Consider the following 16,406-nt stretch of genomic DNA (forward strand, 5'->3'; position numbering starts at 1 on the left):
AAATGGGCTTAGCAGCAGCAGCAGGCCTTCGCTGGGCCGCCGTGAGTGCGCGCCAGCCCTGCGCTCGTGCTCGCCTCGTTCTCCCCGCTCCCCTGACCTCAGGAGCACAGCCCTCATCCTTGTGGCCTTGGACTGCTATAGGGATCTGACTCTGCCACAAGCAACTTATCGCAGCGTTTCTCCCAAAGATAATTCTCTCCCTAAAAAGAATTTTCCAAATGAAATGTTCTCCACCTCATTACACACACAGCCTGTGTGTTGAGCTGATATTATTACTGCCACACACTTCGCAATGCACTGTTAATTACCTTACGTAGTCCTGTGACGATCTGGGAGGTGAGATTCCTTCATTCACCTCATTTACTCGACAAGTAGGTAGCAAGCAGACATTTAAGGTAAGGCCCTGAGGTGCCCAGGATGCAGAGCTAAGACTGGCCCCAGCCACTGCAGCTCACAGGCCTATGGGGAGAAGCGTGTCATCGGTGTGCTCCACTTGTGGCTCTGTGTCCTTCCCCTTCTCAGATCACATCTCAGCGAGGGCACCCCAATCCCAGCTAGGGGGTCACCATGGCTGAGGCCCCTCAGGGAGGCCTGTGCCAGGCAGCTGTGGGGACACAGTGCCCTTAGCTCCACTGTCTTTGAAAAACCAAATCCTCTTTTCCTCACTAGGAATCAGCACAGTGGGAAGCCTGATGGGTGCTGGGCGCCTGGGTTGTTGGGACCTCAGAGAACTACTCAGCCCTAACTCAGCCCAGGCACGACAGCAGGCGCAACACCATGCACAGGGAAGGACTCAGGCCTGGGATGCTCTACGCAGCTCTCTCACCACTGTTAGGAGGGCCCCACCCTACTCCTCAGGAGAAGCACCCACAGAGCCACTTCTGCCCCTCGGGCAGTCCACAACCCGTGACTGACTGACAAGGGGAGGGCATGCAAAGGCTAGCCCTTGCTCATGAGGAGAGAAATTCTGGTCAAGTCAAGCTCCAGGACAGAGGCCACCTCTCTGCCCACATCTTCGCTGGCCTCTCCTGTCCAAATTGCCCCCAAGGTTTCCTCTGAGCCCTCACCCCAGGCTCTGAGCACCTGCTCAGGCTCACAGGCTGGGGGTGGGGAGTGGGAAGCACCAGGCCTGTTTCCTTCAGGATGAGGGATGAGGCTTCTCTGTCATAGACTAAGCACCTGCAAACTTGTCCTCCCCTTAACTCAGAAGCTACGGCAGGGCATAGATCCCAAGTGGGGGTCAAGGTATCGGTAGTCGTCTGTGACTGGGTCACTGGCTCCCTGGATCCCAAGGAGCTTTCACAGTGGTAAAGCCAACGGGTTTCCCTCTCCTCCTCCCGCCCCCAGGTGACATCATCTGTGCAAACAGCCACACTCCTGAGCAAAGGGCATCCCACTCTCAGCTCCTGGAAGCTTACTTTTCTCTACAGGAGATGCTTAATGTTACAAATTTGTTGGCTGGGAAGGTCTCCATCTTTACGAGCAGGACACTGCACAGGGTTTAGTTTCTGCTGGCCCTGTAGGCATTGTAGAGAAATAAACCCACATCTGTCCTCAAAGAGCCTGCCCCTGAGGAGAGGCCATGCCTGGCCCCTCCCTGCACTCCCGCACCCCCGGCCAGGTCCCTGTCCTGTACAGCTGGGTGGTCCATGTCACCTGTCCATTTCCTTGTGTGAAATTAAGACTTCAGAATACGGCATATTACCCCCTCCTATTATAGAAATAGTGCCAGGCTTTCCAGGCAGATTGTACCTTGGTGCCTGCTGAAGAGAAACAGTTCCCAACGAGCACAGCCAGGCTGTGGGGCTTTGAAATGATTAGTTAGAGAGCAAGTCAGTGTGTGTCATTGCAAATCTGCCAAATGGCACCGAGGCTCTGCAAACCATTCCAGCGGCATATTTCTGTATTAATCTGCTTTCAGGTGTGAGCCATAAAATTATACAGCTAAGCTAATAAAGCTAATTACCTGCACCCACATCCCCCTTTCGGCCTCATAAGCCACCAAGACAGTGTTGTGTCTGAGCCGAGCACCAGTGCAAAGCTGGCCAGCCAGCCGGTTACACAGCTGCCTCATCGGGCACTGCCGCAGCCACGGGTCCAGCATCAGTGCCGATGGCAGAGCTGGCAGTTGCTACTCCTTATATACACAGACCCTGGCACCTGGGGCAAGAGGTCAATAAATAATGATGACAATGGCAATAATTCCTATCATTTCTACCAAGAAGAACATTTCCACAGGGCTCCCCACAAGAAAGGCCCTTTGGAAAGTGTTGAACATAGATCTTCTCAATTAATATTATGTTCAAGTTAGAGTTGAAAACATGGAGTCTGGAAGGTAGGGACTGTCATTTCCATTTCAAAGTTTTTAAAATTCAGGCCCATGCAGAGACTAAGAAATGGCATAGCTAGGAAGTGGCAGGACCAAGGCAGTCTGACCCTGGAGCCCATGCTCTGGACCCCACCTTCAGCACAGTAAACCTGGGAGCCAGGACCCATGATCCCCAGCTGACAAACAAGGATCCGTCTGGGCACAGGGTCTGGGTCCAGCCAGGGCCCCACAGGAGCTTAGCCAGCCTCCTTCCCCTAGCCCAGAGGGAGGCCTGTCTGGGAGCTCTCCAAGGTACTGAAGAGCCTGCCTCCCCTTAAAGCCCTTTCTGGTCACCTGGGACACAGCAATTAAGCTTCCAACTAAGCCATAGGTTCATGTCTCCCAGACTGCAGCAGGAGAACTGTGCAGTCACCATTGGTGCGACACAGGCCTTGCAAGTCTCCTGGCCCACACCCACGAGTGATGACTGGCAAGCTCTGCGCACCTGAACCAGAAGCAAGTTCCCAGCTTAGTTTGGCCCAACTCATTTTCTGCCTCTGGAGCCCATAGGCAGTCTCTGACTCAGGAGGAACCACAATGTGTTTCACAGTGCCCTCCACACTCACCAGTCCCTGCCTCAAAGGCACAGCTCAGTTACCTGGAATAACTACAGGTCGCTCACACCTCCTGCCTGTCACAAAACCTTGGAGGTGGTGAGCCACGACACCTAGCTTCCAGGCACTGCTTCCTGTCTCAGTGCCTGAGGCCAGTGCCCCCCTTGCCTGGAGCCCTCTGCAGCCTGGTCTTTCTGGTGATGATCCACCCATCCCTGAAGCTAACCTCCACCTTATCTGGGACATCCCTTCTGATGTGCCCCAGCCCTCTCTCCTCCCTGGCTGTGAATGCTGCACATGTTAGCACAGCTGTCCTGCACTGCCTCTCAGGTGCGCATGTAGCCCCACATGCCTCCCCCTGCAGGGCCTACATCCACACTAGAGAATTTACTAATTTACTAATACCCACTACATATGTTGGGGGGGGGGGGGCTGCTAAGGATGAAAGCCCAAACAAGATGAGATCCTTCCTGCTTTTAAGAAGCCCAGTCTATTGTGCAAGGATTTTCTCTTATTGGTCATCCATCATTATAATTAAATTTAATTAATCAATCAATATCTGTGCAGGGCCTTTTTGTTTACAAACATTTGCATGCATGCTGTCTCAGTTATATCTAACCATGAATGCTCGTTTCTGAATCTTTGAAACACACAGCCAGGTGCAAGGAAAATGCAGAAGGTTAAAGCACCTTCCCTCCCATTATCCACTCAGCCATTGGCAGTAAAATATTTGGGGAGGTACTGTAATCAAAGGACTCTTTGAAGCCATTGAGCAGCATTTGAGATCCTGTCTGCCTATGTGACTGAAGTTCACGATGACCCTGTCGGGTACTTTAGAGGAAACATTTATTCAATCAGCTCTTCCGCTGGGGCCCATGCAGCCCAGTGGGTGACCAGGCTCTTCAGAGCCTGCTGGCCTGAGTCTGCGGCCTCACCCGGGGAAAGCAGCACCATACTCTCAGCACCCAGCTATTAAGACAGTCTACTGAGCCAAGTGGGAACCTGTCATGGGGCGCTTTAGGTGAGCGTCCTGGAGTGGGTGCTGGGGTGAGGGTTGCTCCTCGACATCCCCCCAGGAAGGTGGGCTGTCTGCGCCCATGTGCCAGCTCTGCAGTAACTGCAGGTGCAGGGACTCAGTCCAGCCACACTTCAGCTCAAATAAATTAGCAAATTGTCATAAATAGAAATTACACTAATGGAAAGATGCTTTCAGTGATTAATGAGCCTCTTCCCCATGACTGTTTTCCAGTCTGCATCGTGAACTTTGAGAATGCTGACGCTGGGCTGTTCTCATCTCAGTAGGGGCACCGGCATCTCAGCTCAGCTCCCTGGTGTCAGAGACCCAATGGGACGGAAAATGCCAGGCAGTGCGATGAGCCGCCAGGGGAGTCTGCAAGGGGTCCATCGCTGCAGATCTTGTTGGCTGAGTACACTCAAGAGGCGTAGCCTGGGGGGCGGGGGGAGCAGGTGAAATGTAAGAGCACTGCTGGGGGAGAGGGGAGTGTATCAGTTAGCAGTGTGCCATCAAACCTGTCACTAACGCGAGTGCCGACACTGGCAAGAAATCCGTGATCCAAGGCCAGTGCTTCACCAGCCAAGGCCTCTCCTCACCCTGAATCAATACATCATTAGTGGGGCCTTGCTAGTAGTGAGAGGCTAAGAAAAACACCGACTCTTGGTCCTATCTACCAGAGGTGGCATTTCTGAGCTATTTCTGGTCAGAAAGCCCAAGCAGGGTATATCAAGTGTCACAGGCCCCATGAAAAGGATATGATTCGCCAACGGATGCCCAGCTTGCTGCTGATCTCCAGGCCTCGAGCTTCCTGCCTCTCTTCTTCCAGCTGCTTTGGATTTGCAAACTGTCCCTTCTCCCCAGGGGGTTCTGGGAAACTCTCAAAGTTGAACTTGTCCACTTGAATAGCCATTCTAAGAGAAGGGGAAACACAGCAGAGAATTAATCAGGAGGGCACTCTCTTCTGCTGACGGTGGGAGAAGTGGCACATGCCAGCATGAGACAGTGTAACGAATCATTATCGTAACTCATAACGGATCCATTCCAAGAAAACGAAATAACAGACTCCCAGGGCAGCTCTGGCTTCAGAGCTGGTTCAATACAGCACAGAACTGAAGACACGCTCATAGATTCCAGCCTCAGAGAAGGCTCAGGGGCCCAGAGAAACGTTAAATTCTGGAACAGGGCATGCATACAGGACTCGTGGAAAACCTCAGGTAGACTAGCACTTATTTAACACTGGGGATCCCAAAAGCCCCTGGGATCCCCAGCCTCACCATCAGAGCCCCGCCTGTCACTCTTCATCCTCAGACAGGCAGGCTGGCTCACACACACCACACCCCACCAGCCCCCGCGCCCACCTGCCCACTGCCAGCCCCCGCGCCCACCTGCCCACTGACAGTCCCCACGCCCACCCGCCCACTGCCAGGCCCCGCGCCCACCCGCCCACTGACAGTCCCCACGCCCACCTGCCCACTGCCAGCCCCTGCTCCCACCTGCCCACTGACAGCCCCTGCGCCCACCTGCCCACTGACAGCCCCTGCGCCCACCTGCCCACTGCCAGCCCACTTACATTTGAGCCACTCCTACCCTTCAACTTTCCACTCAAGTATCATGTTCTCTACAAAGAAACCCCGCTTTGCTGGCTGTGCCCAGGCCTCTAGAGCTCTGGCCGTTTCTAGAGCACAGCAGCCTCTTCCTGCCATAGCCTGTGTGCTCCCCACCCCCAATGCCAGGGGCACTCCTCTCTGACCCCTGGCACAGCCGGAACCCTGTATCCCTCCCAGGCCACCTGTCTATAACAACAATCTCTCTCATGCCCCCTCCATCTTATCCTCCATGGCAGCATTTGATTCAGCTCTGTCGTGGAATCTATCGTGAGCTGTCAATATTTATTTTTGGAACTTAACTGCCTATCAATTCTACTGGACCTTAGCTCCTCTTGTCCTGTTTCCCACAGTCTCCCAGAGTAACGCCAGGCACGCAGCAGCCACACGGCAAACAAGTCTCTGAATACGTGAACGAGCAAACTAAGAGCCACCCCTCCCCTCACTGCTGCCCAGCCTCTGCACCTGCACCTGCGCTCACCTGGTCCTCAGACCAGCACGTGTGTCTGCGCTCAGATTAGCTGCTGCGGCTCTGCCTCCACTCCTAACCATGGCCTTCACGTGGGCAGGGGCTGTGTCTCACTGATACCGGAAACCTCACCTCTCAGCAGTCAGGCATGCAGCGGTACTCAAAAGAGGTGTGCTGCACGGGTGAGTGAAGGGAGAGGGGGCAGGCGGCTTCTCCATGTCCGGTCCCCAAAGCTCTGGTTCCAACTGACAGATGACTGAGACTCACCAGTCAAAGGATAAAAGTGTTTGTATCACTGCACAGACTGTGCTGGGCCCCAATATCCAGCCAGACCCAGCAGGTGCTCAGTCTTTGGGGCTATTCTCTGAAACAGTCAGGAGAGAAAGGGGTTGGTACTCAGGGTGTATGAATACAAGACTGAACCCAAAGAAGAGGTCTCAGAGCTGTGATGGCTCCAAAGAAGTACTGGAGTGTCACTAACCCTATGGCCTTCGGCCGGGGCAGGCAGCTTAGGACTCTGCTCCCCCAGGGAGTCAGATACTCCAGAACAAGCACAGAAGACAGCGTGTTGTGTAGCAAGAACTATCTTCTAAAATTACATCTGCTGCTCTTTTCTGATTATAAAAGTGGATACTGAAAAAGATTGGAAAAGAGAGAAAAGCATAAAGAAAACAGAGCACCCTGTTTTAATACCAGAATCCTGCACCCTGATCTTAATACCTTAGGTCAGTAGTCCTTTCTCTGTTGTATTTTAGTTTAAATAACTATACGTGCATATATATAAATCATTATGTAATTATCATTTTATATGTATATACACATAAACTTGAAGACTTGTTTTATTCTCTTAACATACGATGAACACTTCCACATCATTAAAAATTAGTCTGCCAGCTGGCATGGCTCAGAGGTTGAGCATCGACCTAGGATCTAAGAGATCTTTGTTTGATTCCTAGTCAGGGCACATGCCCAGGTTTCGGGCTCGATCCCCAGCAGGGGGTGGGCAGGAGGAAGCTGATCAATGACTCTCTCATCATTGATGTTTCTGTCTCTCTCCCTCTCTCTGAAATCAACAGATTTTTTTTTAATTAGTCTGCAAAATATCCTATCAAATGGCTGCATCATAATTTATTTAATTCCCTATTTTTGGACTCTCAGGTATTTCTCATTTTTAAAAAGTACTACTGAAAAGTAGTCATAAACACCGCTGTGCTTAAATTTCTTGTCTGCAGCCCAGTGTAAGGTCAGCCTAGTACCCTGGATGACTTGACACCTATTTTCTCCATTACCAGTTTTTCTTACCAACCATGAAGCCACCAGGTTTTGACACTGAATTGAAGCAGCGATGCTCTCCGCCTGCCCCGCCCAGCCCCTCACAGGGAAACAGCCATGGGCCTGACGATCATAACCCCATGGCTGTCTCACACGCTCCCTGACTTCCCTATGCCCAGCTTGTTTTGTAAAATGGGAAGGGTGTGGCCGAGTCACTAGTCACTCTGTAAACAGAAGGGACAATGTGTGCGCACATGCTGGGCACTTTGAGAGGGTCCCTCCAGGTGACCTGAAGAGACCCTACCTGAGTCCCAGAAGGAGGAGAGGCCCAGGCTCCCACACGTGTCCCTCGACCTTATGAATCACTCTATCAGTGTCGACTCTTCCATGAGATCCAACCACGCGGCCATCCCCGCACATGTCCTCCCGGGAGAGAGATGCCGAGTCATGATATAAAACGCCCTCGCAGGGTACGCACCACTGCGGCCCAGATTCTTCACCCACAATGGTGGCAGATCAACCCCATTTTGTAAGATTTTGTGCAGATTAAGACAATGGCAATGCAAAGTGGTTAGCACCATGCCCAGTACACGAAGAACACTCTCTAAATAGTGGCTGCTGCTGTGACTACTGCCCCCACGTTACAGAGAAAGAGGCCAAGGTGCTGGGGAGGTAAGGAGATCCCCGGCGCTGTCCAGGAGGAGCTGCACACCTCCCAGGCAGTTCTGACTCCACCCGGCCCCTCCCCAGACCATCCCGCTGCTAACGATCCCGTTTATCTTTGATGAGTCAGAGTTAAATAGAATTAATACCACTATTGAATGCCAATTTCCATGTTTAATTTTATCGCCAAATGTGACAATAATAGTCAAGAGCTGGCACTAAAGAGAGGTGCTATGATTTTCAAAGAGCCTATTAGAAAAAAGCTCTAGTTTTTAAAATACCATATCGTATGATTCAGTCTTTGAACCGCTGATGACCTCTCCAGGGAAGTCAGAATGAGGGCACCTAAATACAAAGCAAGGAGTCCGATTAGAGGGCTGTGCACCTGTTGTTACCCTGAACTCTCACTGGGAGGTGACGGGTCGCCTGGGGGCGGTTCTAAATGCAGTGGCACATCACGCGGGCGTCTGGATGGTGTGCGGAACACCAGCCCGCCCACTGCAGCACACGAAGCATGGCCCACGCGAAGGGGGGCGGCCAGGCTCCGAGCCCTCCATCCCGAAGGGGGGGGCTCTCAGCCCACAGGAAGATGGCGTGAACGTGACTCTGGGTCACGCCCGAGAAGAAGATAATCTCCTAAAGCCTCCTAGATCAATTATGATAAAAACACCTTCTTTATTCTCTTTAATTGAAGAGAAAAGAACACCATATTCTAAAAGTCCACGCCCTGCACGACACCATCGAAGCACCACCAGAGCTGCAGTGCCCACCGCGGCCGCCCTGCCGCACCCTCACCACCATCACCTCCATCCACACAGCAGCGACGGAGGGACTGTGTCCACGTGCTGCAGGAAATAAAGTCACCTGCCCAAGGCCAAGAGGTGGCAAATGGGAGATGCCGACTCCTAGCCAGGCCCGGAGACCTGAAGCCTGCGGTGGTTGGTGACGAGAGGGGTCCGTTCTTGCTCACACCTGGCAGGTGCTTGTCCTGCACAGCTGCAGGGATGGAGAGCTGGGCCAGGGGTCCGTGCAGCCGGTAAGCATGCCTAGGCCTTGCTTCACTCACAGCAGGGAGAAGCTGAGGAGACACTGGTTCCGCACAGAGCCTGGGTCTCCTCTCGGTAGAAGCCCATGTTTCTGAGGAATTCAGTCTGTCCGACTCTCAGTTCCCCAGCTATACCTGAAGGCTGTTTCAGGCCAACCTACACCTCCGGTGTTGATTCTGTGAGTTGAGCAAAGGCCACAGGCGGGGACTGGAGTAGCTGTCAGGGGACAGTGGCCTCTTGCTGCTAAGGCAGCTTCTGCCTAAACCCTCTGGTGTGGACCCAGCCAGCTGCACAGGAGCACAGGACCTGTGAGGAGACCCCAGATGGTGCCGAGAAAGCACCTGTATGTGCATTATCTCATTTTTATTTAGGAGAACCTGCATCACCACTCCCATTCACAGAGGGGTGAACTGAGGGAAAATAGCCCACTGCAGTCACAGTGTAAAGAGCCAGATTCTCAGGCGCTCACAGGCCCCTCTCTGTACTCACGGGCCCCTCGGCATAGATACTGGCGTGGCCTCTCCTCACAGCTCTACCCCCCCACATTCCCTGTGCACTAACCGTGCGCTTTAGACCCAGCCAGACAGGGCCTCGCTGCTCTCCACCCCCACCTGCCTTCCCGAGGGAGACGGAGTGCGGAGTGGCATACTGTTAGATGGGGGCAGGCTGTGACATAAGATGCTCAGGGTGCTGTGGAGCTACAGAGAGCGGACAGGTAAAGCTGCCTGAGCACCCTCAGGGGCAGCTGGCAAGCCGTGCTGGCTGAGCTGAGACAGTCAGGACAGGTAGGGGGTGGGGGACCATCTAGGACCATCCCATCACCACTGGGAGCCAAACATGGCTGAGCAGGACAGCGACCACAGACCCTGGATGTCGCTCAGACTGGACAGAGGGCACTGGGGAGGTGAGGGCCTCACCACAGGACGCACGCCCTCCTCCTCACTGCTGCCCAGGAGATGGTCACAGAGCTGGGCAGCTGGGCCCACGCTGGAAGGACTGTTGAATGAAGACCAGTTTTAAGAAGAGAGACCAAAGGGGCAGCATGGAAAAGGGGGCCCCACAGGAGGGGAGGGAAGGAAATCAACTAGCGGGAACAACACATGCTGAGTATTTGCAACTACTACACAGGTAGTCCTTGAAGTGAGTGTTCCTGTTGTCACAAAGCAGATGAGGAAACAGGCGCAGGCAATAACGTGACCACCAAGGGTGAGGTCTCCGTGGACACAGCATCCTTCCACAGAGCCCGGGGGCGGGGGGGGGCGGAGAAAGGAGCCAGCAAGCCCGGGCCAGTGTGACTGCTGGCCCAGAGAGTCGGAGAGAAAGAGAAAACACAACTGGACCACCTCTGACAGGTTTTTTCCTACTTTGTTGCTAAAGAAAGAACACAAGAGAAATAGATGGAATCTCTTTTGAAATCTAGATTTAAGACCGGCCACGGCAGTTTCCCTCCTCAAGCTAATCAGAAGCAAAGAAGGCGCTGAGCTAAGTCACCCTGAAACAGCTTCTCGGAAGAGCTGCAGCCGGATCCCACGGGCGAGCCGCCGGCACACGGCAGGCTAGGCCTGGTGCTCCGCCAGTTTCCAAGGTGGGTGAGAATATACGGATATGTGGAAGGACAGCAGGGCCACAGGGATTCTCCATGGAGAAAATTCCCTGTATGAAAATGTCCCCATAAGTGGAGCTGAACCTGGGGAGTGTCCCCTCACCAAGGACTTCCTCACAGGCCAGGCTCTCGAGGACTCACTTCATGGTCACAACCACCCAGGCCATAAAATGTATCACTATTAACATCCAAATTCTACAGAGCAGGAAAACAGGGCTCAGGCCCCAGGGTGGTGTGCGGCCCTCAGGGAGGAGTAGGTGTGCATGAGGCAGACATGGCCCTGTGTCACAGCAGTGCCCAGAAAGTCCCAGGATGTCTGGCAGCCTCCAAGACACAGCCCAAATATGCCTGCATCACCTCTGCTGGACTCTGTTCTCTGGCCAGAAGACCAAACTCTACTTGAAGCTCTCACACTGTGACTCGGGAGCATGTCCTGAACACTATGACCCTCAGGTTTGTCAACTGTGAAATTAGCAATGTCATGCACCTAAGAAGAGGTGACTGTCACCTATGGATTACTTAGAACAGTGTATTCTTAATAAGAAAGCCATTTAGAAATTCTAATTCTTTCATTGCTGTTATTATTACAGCTATGTCTTCCCACTGGCATCTCAAACTCAATACACCCCAAGCCAGACACATGCTGCCTCCAGCCTACCCCCCTCCTGCCCCTGCTCTCTCCCCTCCCCCTGAATGGCCTGTGAGTCCTCCTTTCCTTTGCCCTGCAGTCAGGGCGGCTCGGGACTTGTGGACCTGCCCCATACCCACGCTCTCATCTAGGCCTCCTGCCTCCTCATACAGGAGCTACCTGGATGACAATGTCATTCAAAGTCAGCTCCAGCCCTGCCACCCCTCCCTGCCTCTTCACCTTGTGCCCAGGAACCCATCAAACTGCATATAAACTGGCCTGTTCCCAAGGGCTGCTGCTTCCCCAGAGAACAGAACCAAGGTGCGCAAGAAAAATGGATGCAGACGCCTGAAGACCTCTGTGTCCTGCTAAGCGGTTTCCTGCCGGAGCTCCTAGAGCTTTCTGTGGACAAAGGGGCTGAGGTTTAGCAGAAGCGGGCAGCCGTCACCCTGCGCTTGAGAACGGCTGAGGCAGCCAGATGGACGGGTGGAGAGGAGAGGCTGATGATAGGACCAGTTTTCAGGCTGGTGCAGTGGCCCCATCCAAACCAAAATTGCCAGCAAGAAGACAAAATTCCCGAGGTGTGACTTCTCAAAGGGATTTATAAATCAGAAATTGCCTGAGTATCATCTGTGTGCAAAATAACATTCATAAACCTGCAACAAAAATACAGATCTATTTATAGAACCCAGATTAAGATTAAAGGAGGTCCCTTTAGAAAATAAAAATTTGAATACACATTTTCAGGAAGGCTGTTTTTCAGTGCAAGTCTCTGACACTGTGCAGCCTTTCTCTGGGTCATGAACTCTCTAAGCTTCTTCCCCTGTGGGGCTCATGCAGGGGCTGCAACAAGAGAAATGGGGGCCACTGCGCTGGGCAGCATGGGAGCCTCTCCTCACTTAACCCCGTGAAACCCGCATGGGGGCATGGTGGCTCCTGGTTTTACAGATGGGGGATCCGAGACTCCTAAGGAGCTCCTAGTATCATAAGGGGTGTAGACAGGGGGGCGGAGGCCTGGTAGCCAAGATCCCATAAGTAGGGGTCAGCGGGATGCCGGGTGAGGCTGGCGGGGAGCAGGAAGAAGAGTCCAAGCCCAGCCTGAGCCAGGTGGAGCTGACCGCGGGCCTGCGCTGTCCGACACCCTGTGCCTTGGGACCTGTAAGTCAGCAGGGTTTGAGCGGAGGGCACAGGAGGAGGCTGGAGTGGGGACATGAGTGGGGCCTGGAGGCCTTGAGGGAGCACAGCTTGCAGCCATGGGGAGGTCTAGGCAGGGGAGCGGCACCATTAGAGCCTAGAGTAAGGGTTTTGAAGGAATGTATTGGTGGAGGTGCTGAATGGAGATGGGCAGGGCCCTGGAGAGCAGGGCATGGCAGTGACCCCGGAAAGAACCTGGAGACCTGAACTCAAGTGGGAGGGATGGTGAGAAGTGAGGACTCCTCCACACACCAAGACCTTGGGCTTCACTGCAGAGGTGCCTAAGTCAGTCCTCATTATTTCAAAAGTCAGCTACTCTGATAAAGCTCTTGATATGACTGTACCATCATCGAAACGCAGCAACACACTCGCCTCCACTCGCACCTGACACCAAGGACATGGATCAGAGGGGGCTTCTCTGCACCCTGCCAGAGAGCTCGAGCATGAGCCTCTGTGACCCAGGCTCTGCCAGGGTCTCTGACGACCTCCTGCCACCAGCACCACCTCTACATCTTGCTCACCAGGACAGGAACACTCAGCACTCCGCTGGTCTAGCCCCAGGTCTTAGCCCCACCTGCAATGGCTAAGCTCCCCTTCCCACCATGCTGTGCTTCCAGTGTCTCTGATGAAGCAAATATTGAAAAGCCCAGCATCGCTGGCATATTTCTCCCCAGTGGACAGAGGTCACCTTCCTGGCACCTGACACATGGCCTGGCATGAAGTAGGTGCCATAGAAAGTACTGGTTGAATCCGGAAGCCTTTTATGTGGCTAAAGTATTATCCTTCCAGAGGGAGCTGCTCGGTACAGAGCCGACTGGTTTTAAGGCAGTGAAATGCCCCATTTTGTTAACAAAATGCCTCAATCATACTAAATCAGTTGCCATTAGTAAAAAAAAGTGCTATTACATCTAATTACACATTCCATCGATTCTGAATTAAACCTTGTAATCCCTGAATTAAAAGAAAAAAGCAAACAAGAACAGGAAGTGCTCAGCTCCCTTGTAAACAATCAAAAGGCGTGTGGCAAGCTCAGGGAGGGCGCACCGTGTGTCCTCTGGCTCCCTCCCCACAGAGCTCAGGGCAGGTGATGGAAGGTGAGCTTGGGGCTGCAGAGACACATACACCCAGATATGCTTCCATGTTGGTGTCATCAGGGTCAATCAATCGGCCCCTGCAGCACTTCCTCACTGGAAAAATAAGGGTAACCTCAGAGTGCACTTGTGAGGTTGAAGGTGCCGCAGGCACGTGCTGAGCACTGAGCACGCACGCCAACAGCGCTGGTGGCTGGCCTCATTTCCACCCTGCAGCATACACCCTCCACCTGAGCCAGCCACGGGGAGCAGAGGAAACACAGGACACACAGGAAATACAGACTCCCCAGGAAGGTACCCAGAGCCCCCCTCCCAGTCTGGCCCCTTCACCTCTGGGCGCCATCTGTGGGACTCACCCGCACCCCCCACCCCCCCCCGCATACCCAGTCAACCAGCACAGCAGACTTGGAGAACTGGACTGAGCATTGGACCCATGCACTAGTATCTCAGCCGGGCCCCAAGGAGCACAGGGTAGCAGAGACCCAGAGTGCGCCGAGGCCAGCTCGCACCAGCTCACACGAGCCAACTGCTGGAATCTCCTCCCAACACTATGTTTAGTGATATCACATTGGTAGCTTGAAACTGGCTACAGGGGAAGCATTTGCACTGTAGAAACTGGCAGGTGCTACCACCCAGGGCTGGTGGTTAACAATATACTAGGTGACAATGAGACAGACCAAAACCCACGGAGCAGAGGCTTGGGAAGCTGAGCTAGAGAAACCAAGGTCTTGACTTCCACCCAAGGAGGGAGGCAGAATTTGTGACCATAGCCTAACCAGATGGGATGCTGCCAAACAGACCATCAGTATTGTTCAGAGGGTCATTAGAAATAACACTCAGAGTCCACAGAAAGGAACATTCATGATGTCCAAGCAAAAAAAAAAAAAAGGGAAACGTGGCCCAGCCTCAGGAACCAGGGATGCCGACCCCACAGGATGCCAGTGCTGGGCTGCCGGGTGGAGGCTCCACAGTGGCTGCTGTAACCAAGCTCCCGGCAATTTAGAAAGAAGTGAAAAGAAAAAAAAATGGGACTATATGACAGAAAATATTTAAAAAGGCAAAAGGAAATTTTATAACTCAAAAACAGCAAGTCACAGAAGAAAATATTGACAAACTGGGCTTCATCAAAATCTAAAACTTTTCATCTTCAAAAGCAAATCACAGAGAAAGTCTTTGAGACACAAAGATCAGACAGAAGGCTTGTGTCCAGACTGTATCAGGAACTCTGGGCACTCACTAAGAACATCAACAACCCAACAAGCTTCACAAAAGCAGGTATGAGACTGGGCAGTAAAGGTCTGAGAAGATGGTCAGCACCAGCAGTAACCTAGGAAACGCACCTCAAAATCACCATGAGAGACACACCCAGCAGGACGGCGACCATGAAAGCATCTGACCATTCCAATACCGGCGAGGACGTGGGGAGCAGAAGACGGCATGGCCGCCGGGAAAGAGCTTGGCGGCTTCTCAGACAGTTATACATACACAGGCCTATCCCATGCGCCAGCAATCCTACCCCGAGGAACTTACCAAGAGAAACAAGAACATGTCTACACGAAGACTCACTCTCCAAGGTGAGAGCAGCTTTCTCTGTAACAGCCGGAAAGTAGAAACAACCCAAAGTCCATCAACGGGTGAAGGGATAAACCAAGAGTACTGTAATCTCACAATGAAACACTAGTCCGTAATAAAAAGGAATGAACATTGTTACGTGCCAACGACATGGGTGGATCGCAAAATTACCATGAGGGGTGAGAGAAGCCAGGCGAAGGCAAGGACACACCATGTGGAGGGACTCCTGGGTGTCTACAGAGTGAAAACTCATCAGACGCTACTCCATAAATACATGCAGTTTACTGTATTTCAGTTCTCCTATGAACTGTGCCAGAGCACAGTGTAAATGTGCCGCCCAGCACTAGCAGCCTCCACCATTTGGGCTCTAAACCGCTGGAGAAGAGGAGCTTCTCTGTTCAGAAACACCTGGGTGTGAGTCCTGGTCTGGCAAGTGCCTGAACTCCCTGACCCCGCTTTCCTTGGGTGACAGATGGCAATCTCCCCATACTATCCACCGCCCCTCAGGGCGTAGTGAGTACTTAGTGCACCCAGGTATCAGCTGCTGTGCGGATTTGGGGCGGTTGTCCCTCACACCCCTGTGCCTCGACCACGTTACACATCTGCACACACATGGCACCGTTCCTGCCTCCACAGCACCATCGCCACTGTGGTTCACATTCCGGGGCAATGAAGGCGAGCCCTCCTCTGAATCCCGTTCTGCTCCTGCTGCTTCTGTGGCTGTCTCACGCCCACATCTCCAGGGCCCTGGAGGCTCCCTGGGGGACCGCACTGGTCCATCCCACAGCTCCTAAGGTACCGACTGCAGGAGGGCAGGGCATGCTAAACACTCTGACGGCAATTCAGTTACTTTGTGTCAATTTGTGACTGGCAAGTACTTAATGAAAATGAGTTATCATTAGCTCTAGTTCAAAATTTAAAGTGATTCTCTTTAAAAATATAATGATTAATAAACAACCCTGTAAAGGTACAATATGCTTTTCTGAGACTTCCCTAACTAAAAGCACACAGGTTGGGACCGTGTCTGTCACATTTTAGACAATGATGTCTCTAAAGCTGTGCCCAGCACAGGACAGAGTAGTGATCAATGAAGGGATATACTTTAACCTCAGAGTCATCACAATACAACAAAATCTGATAGATTTTAGTGAAGATAGATGCCTTAAATAACTATATCACATAGCCAATCTCAAACACAGTGCTGGCCTCAGATTAGAAAAAAAATTCAAAAGGAGCCGCTCAGCCCTCTTCCTGCTTCAGGCAGCCACTCAGTCCCCAGATGTTTCTTTCTCCTGAGAGCCCTGACTTGCAGGTTTCCACAGCCTGC

At 52.7% G+C, this 16,406-nt stretch overlaps 1 protein-coding gene across 4 annotated transcripts in view; it reads right to left on the bottom strand.

Moving 5' to 3' along the window:
• TRAPPC9 (trafficking protein particle complex subunit 9) overlaps nucleotides 1-16,406 on the bottom strand; it is a 300,485-nt gene that overhangs the window by 60,406 nt on the left and 223,673 nt on the right. For all 4 annotated transcript variants that reach the window (XM_081117295.1, XM_081117296.1, XM_081117294.1 and 1 more), the window contains one exon: nucleotides 4,695-4,848. In XM_081117295.1, coding sequence (XP_080973421.1) covers nucleotides 4,695-4,848 — 154 coding nt within the window. The remainder of the gene's footprint in view (nucleotides 1-4,694; nucleotides 4,849-16,406) is intronic.

Source organism: Miniopterus schreibersii, assembly GCF_964146895.1.
Source record: "Miniopterus schreibersii genome assembly, chromosome: 17".
Lineage (NCBI taxonomy): Eukaryota > Metazoa > Chordata > Mammalia > Chiroptera > Miniopteridae > Miniopterus > Miniopterus schreibersii.